Below are 6274 nucleotides of genomic sequence, written 5' to 3'. Positions count from 1 at the left end.
GGTATTGACTATATAGCCACTACATCCTTAATAGAGTATGAAAGTTTGGTTGTGAGAAAAATTAAACATTTAACTATATAAAATTTCTATCAAAACTCTTGTTCGAAGAGTAAATTGTTCGTTGATCGATTTCCAACGAAGTACAGACAGCCAGATAGAATCTATTTCGATTCCGATGAGATATTGGTCAGCTGAGCATGCGTTACACTTACCAGTGGTTATGTTGATGAGAAAATAACCTTCTGGATTGCCGCTGGTGATGGAAAACGTGAATTGTTGGGGCGAGACGTCGCGATCGAACGCCCGTATCTGCAGAACGTTGACGCCGGCTGGTGAGTTCTCTGGCACCGAGGGATAGTAAACCGGGACCTCCGTTAACGGGGTGTTGTCGTTCTCGTCCAATACCTCCACGTACACCTGCGCGGAAACCGGCTACGAATTATTTAACAGACACCGTACAAACTGTCGATCGGATGCAAACAAAATTGATAAAAATTACCGCGCGAACAAGGCGCCAGTTAATCGGGACAAATACTAAGGAACGAACACGAAAACTAGAATACAATACAATTTCGTTTCACCTGTACGGGACGGATCAGCGTTTTATTTAGACAATTTTTGTTCATATAACATACGATTAGAGCAGTGATTCTCAAGCGTTTTCTCGTCACGGTACACTTTTAATAATTTAAAAATTTCGCGGTACACTAACAATAATTTTATTTGGTTTATTGATTGATGTACTTACAATATATATTGTAAAATTAGCATAGAATAAAATAGGCTACAGAGCTCTGGCAAGTTTCGTAAGAAAAATCTAAAAAACGAATCACAGTCATAAATTCTAATGATTATTTAAATTGTGATACTAGATTAAAGGAAATGTGAGAAGGTTCACCTATATAATTACAATCACGGATTTTCAATTTTTATGCTCTTATTTATACTTTTCTGTGTACAAACCTGTAAACTCGAACTGAGAGGAACAACGCCGTGATCTTGCGCGTACACGGTCAACCAGTATCCCCTCTTGGATTCCACATCAAGCACAGCGTTTGTCTTGATGTTACCTGAAACAGAGAATAGAATCTATTAAGAACTCGACGGTAAAAACGAAGAGAAGCTGGAGTCGGCGTCGTGAATTTTGATTGCCGACTCCGGGTCTTGCAAAAAACATCATATAAAATATGAACTATATGAAGCAGGTAAGAATGATCGAGTATTAAAGACAAAGATAGTGCTATCAACATGAGCGATAATAAATGTGATACAGGTACGTGAACACGAAGCAATACGAAGTCGCAGGCAACACGCTAGGTAAACGGCGTAAAAATTGGACCGCATTCCGCGTGTTAACACGCTCGGCCGCGCTGTTCCGCGTGTCTTCGATCGTTTTTGCAGGATTCCAATAGCCACCGGTGGCCGCTTTTTGCCCCGGACGCCGTCAATGGGCGGCCGCTTGGTTTATTACGGTATTAATGTAAAAGATAACGTTCGATGCCTGGCGAGCAACGAACGCGGAAAGAAAGGAAAGGGGAGGGGGCTACAGGAAGGCAGATTAATTAGCAATCCGGGATGTTACGTACGGGAGCAGATGTAGATCGTAATCAAGATTACCACCGATTTGTTCTGTCAGTAATTGCATCTTCGGGTTTCGCCGTACGCGCCGCGCGACGCGGCGTCTTCAATAATACCGACGTTCCGCGCGCGCGCGCGCGCGCGACGCTATGGATGCTGGTAATATAATATCAGGATCGTAATTTCGCGATATCGATTAATTATCGAGAAGTCGGGGCGAAATTCTGCGCAGCGGCAACCACTAGTTATTTATGGTCTCGTTTCGATGAAATTCACGAGCGTGGAATTGCCGATCCACTCAGTTTTCACCCGTCATACCGGAAAACGAGTAGCCACACGCATGCCCGCGAGGACCATCGTTACCAGTTTCGAATATTATATTACTATGATTTATTTATCAAATCTAGAAAGAATGTGCTGATATTATAAAATTATTCTTGACATATTACATCTGACGGTTTTTTTTTCACTCATTTCGATTGAACCTACGTATCAAGCAACACGCAAAAAGCCAATTTCCAATTGAGGAATTCATTCGTTGAGAAGTTATTACTTTGAACCGCGTGCACTTTTTATCGTCTTTGAGTTTTGTTGGGTTACAGCGAAAACTCTCTGCTGAGGGCTAAATTAGTATAATAAAAAGAAAATTTGTTGGAAAGTACAATAAAAATAAATTGAAGATTGAAAGAGAAAAGGATCTCATTATTTTGCTGTTAAACTTGCGTCGAACGTGCACTAAATGATATATGTACAACTTCTCATATGTATAAAAAATTATCCTCATTTTTCCTGCAAGAAACCCAATTAAAGCCAAGTATAAAAAAATAAAACCGTCTTGCAAACTACGTTAAAATTACTTTTAGAATTTCGTTATGAATGTTTGCGAGGTATACGATAGTGTTAAGTATCAGGAGAATGTTTTTTATTTATCTCTTTCATAGCACTGCGTTTCTTATTATTATATTGTTCGCATTACAAAGGTTCCTAGAGTTCTGTTTAAAAGAAAGGAACCGAGTGCGAACCTCGCTGTTCACGACCTAGTTTCTCACCTAAATAAGATTACAGACACTTAATTCCTTTCGGGATTGTAACGGCCCGGGAAACGTTTCCCTCCTGGGACGAGGACCTCTTTTCTGTGTCAAGAGACCAGCGCCACGCGCAACTTTTTAGACGAGGGGAAGGTTAGATGCGGATCAGATAAAAGTGAGAGACCGTTTGCGAGAAAATGGAAAAAGTTTAAGTGAGAAAAAAAATTAATTCATCTGAAGAAGGTTATAAACTACGTTTTCAATCAAGGCACTTAGGTAGCTTATTTCTTTTCTTTATAAGATCCTGCCATTACGAACAGACTACAGATTTTTATGCATTTACCAACAATTTAAAAGTGGAAAATTAGATAAAATATATGGCGCTCTTTGCAATACCAAATGTTATACAATCTCTAACAAATACTTATATAGTTAAATATCTATTAATCGAATTTATTGTGGAATTGTATATAATAATAATACTTCATTTTTACTACCTCAGGGCTATGAAAAATGTTCCCTATTTCTTCAAATTTTCAGCCTTATATGTTTATACCTGATATATCAAGATTTTATTATTTTATCAAGCTGTTCTTGTTTTTGTATTAATTCTATATCTCTTCCTTAGCATTCCTTTTTTTTTATACTGTAACTGTACCAAGGTACGTTACATAGGAGAATGAGAGTGTATGTGTATCGAAGGTTTTGAAAGGAAATTAAGAGAGCCGAATTCCGTCTCTTCTGCGAAAGCCTGTGACAATGTAAGGATTGATTCAGCGAGTACAAAGATCCAGAGACCGTTAGTACCGAATGAAAGGAATAATGTAAGTTTGATTTACTGAAACACGTTTCGGTTGTTTATTTGATTACGATTTGTAATTTGTTTAGAAGTAATGTTAGATTTCTTCGGTTTAACTGAGGACCCGCGAGTTCTCGATGTTGGTTAAATTAATTTCCGCGTTCGGGCCCTATCAACGTTAATTACAATGTCAACTTTGTTATGCTGCTCGCTGACATTCCACCCGCGAATAAATCGGCGGGACGCGAGCGTTTCAACTGCGAATTGGCAACTTTCGAATAATCAACGTTGAATCGAGTTTCCCTCCGGTCTCGTCCCGAAGTTTCCGTCGCGTTGCACAATTTCCCTCAAGTTCTCCCCCTCCAGACTATTGGTCTTCGCGACGATCCTAATAATTATTAGCGACAACCAACGGGATTTCGGCCAGGTAACTAGCTTTATTACGCAAATGGCATTCGGAGCGATTCGAGTGAAAACTCGCGATCAGATACCGTCCTTTGTAATTGTGTTACTCCCAAGGGAATTTGTTGATCTCCAACCAGAAGAATCGTGATTCCAATTCCGATTCACAAAATCGAACTCGTATCTACCAAAATATCTTACTTCTCTTCGTCCCTTCCAATTTAGAGAAGACAGTATATTTAATCCTCAAAAGTCGACTGCAGATTCTCATCCAGAATAAAACGTCTATGGTACCAGTTAAAGAATGTAGTTTAAATAAACGTCGTGTTATGTGAACATTGTAACATATATTCACTTTTCATATTCTACATATTTTCATACAACAGTTCTATTTTCCGTACATTCAATTCTTTTACAAATGCATCAAATCTATATACGGTTTATTTTTATGTATGCATCAAATACAGTCGATTGAGTTACGATTACGATAACTGTTTTAATAGTTACATCTATTTAAAATTTTTTATCAATAGTCCACTCAAAAAAATATATAAATTAATGGCCTAAATGCAAGTCTGACTTAAAAATAACTGAGTTAAATATTAGTGATTGTTTGAAAAAATTATAATGTACAGAACTAATTATTAGTTAATAATTGAGTTTACTCGACTCTATAAGATTGTTAGTCTATTTACAAGGTAAATAGGGACTTAAATAAGACACGTTTACCTTATATGCCGTTATTCAAACGATTTTTGTAAAAAACCAAGTATCATCTGGTAAGATTAAAGGTTATTCAAAAACTAAAAATGTAGGATAATTCCATGTCATAACGACGCGTTATGAAAATCACCTTGTACAAAAAAGTATAAGATGGACACGACACTCTCGTAGAAATGTCATCGATAACTCGTTATCGTTAAATTTAATGAATATCCGACTACAGGAAACAATTATGTACATACGTATTGTGAATACTTCTTGACCGGCCGACCGTTAAACCGGTAGTAAAACGAGTCGGCAAGACATTAACGCCGCCTTCAAGATCTGGCGTTCCGATATCTCTAGCTTGTATCTACTATAAATAGATTACAGATTTTTAATGCAAGATTACTTTCTGTTTTAACAGAATGCGATCTAATTATAGGGATTCTCTAAATTTAATAATGTGTCTCTGTTAAGTATTTTTGATATTTATGTGCCTCACGTGAATTCTTCAATATTCAAATCGTGTATGACTATAAAAAATCCACCTATATAAGATGCTTATTGCCTATCAAGAAATCTGATTCGAAAAATAGAGCTTTTTTTTTAGAAATTCATGATTCGGGGAAAATTGAGGTATTACATGAAAACTAAGAGCACGAGGAAACTCATTTTTCAATTAAAAGAAAGAAGAGAATTGCCACATACCCACCTAAGCCACTTTTTATTTACATAATTTTTAGTACTTACATACATTGTTTGTTCTTGAAATGAGAAAATCTATAAGAATCATACAGTGGATATGGTAAAAAATGAAAAAGGTCTTTTTTGTTGGACTAAGTTAGCTGATAAATTATAGTAAATCATATACTTGCTACTTTACATGCCATACGTCTATTATAAAATTCTACGTACTGTCTTATGTAACACTCATACAGTTTGTAAAGTACAGTTTGTAAACTCTTATACAATTTGTACTTCATTACAAATATACAAAGCTATAATTATGAATTTCTTGACTTAACAAATGTAAGAAGTAGTAAAACTGGTAAGCACAATGCGCAGCTCGTTTTTCCAGAAGTTCCAGTAAGTTGGGACGTATTTATACGGGTTCTCAACAATTTTGTTCCAGTTGGTATCGACACGGACCGAAGTGAATAGAGCGTACTAGCGTTTCGCGAAGTTGTAAAAGTTCACGGTTGGTTCAAAGAGTAAGTAAGCAGGGCAGGAACATTATCGGTCTAGCATTAGACGATAACGTTAGTGGCTCTCGTCGAGAATCTAATTCCCTTGTTGCTTTCGTACCTGCCACGCCGGTGTAGTTAAATATTTTTCTGTAAAGCAAACGCTCCTCGAAAAGTTTCGCCGTCGTCATTCGATTTCCGACGTTTCCCTCTTTCGCCGTTTTTTCCCTCTTTCGGAAATGTGTTCTTTTTAACAACACGGCTTTTACTTGTAATTGGGAAACTTTTCTAACGATGAGAAATATGAAATTTGTACGCGTACTACCAATTATGCTTGATGTTCTATAAATTGTTGAAAAAGTTCTTGTGGGAATATTTTTTTAATTAATTTGGCATCCTTCCTAACGAGATTTCATTATCATCGCTATCTTTGTTATCAGATGTTGACTCTTTTAATTAAGTACCCTTATTATACTTCCTATTATGACTATGATGAACATATTTTTGGGAGCAAAATCGAGGACAAGAAGGAAGGTAGGAATTATAACAAAACACAAACAGCAAAGAATAATAAGATT

General features: G+C 36.8%; 1 protein-coding gene across 1 annotated transcript in view; it reads right to left on the bottom strand.

Moving 5' to 3' along the window:
• kug (FAT atypical cadherin kugelei) overlaps positions 1-1645 on the bottom strand; it is a 62408-nt gene extending 60763 nt beyond the window's left edge. Inside the window, exons 1-3 of the mRNA XM_026814248.1 lie at positions 1583-1645; positions 964-1089; positions 213-417 (exon numbers count right to left, since the gene is read on the bottom strand). Coding sequence (XP_026670049.1) covers positions 213-417; positions 964-1089; positions 1583-1645 — 394 coding nt within the window. The remainder of the gene's footprint in view (positions 1-212; positions 418-963; positions 1090-1582) is intronic.
• Positions 1646-6274: the final 4629 nt, after the last annotated feature.

This window comes from Ceratina calcarata, unplaced genomic scaffold (assembly GCF_001652005.2).
Source record: "Ceratina calcarata isolate Rehan_Ccalc_2016 unplaced genomic scaffold, ASM165200v1 scaffold371.2, whole genome shotgun sequence".
Classification (NCBI taxonomy): Eukaryota; Metazoa; Arthropoda; class Insecta; order Hymenoptera; family Apidae; genus Ceratina; species Ceratina calcarata.
The sequence above is the reverse complement of the archived record's forward strand: the minus strand, read 5'-3'. Positions and strand labels throughout refer to the sequence as shown.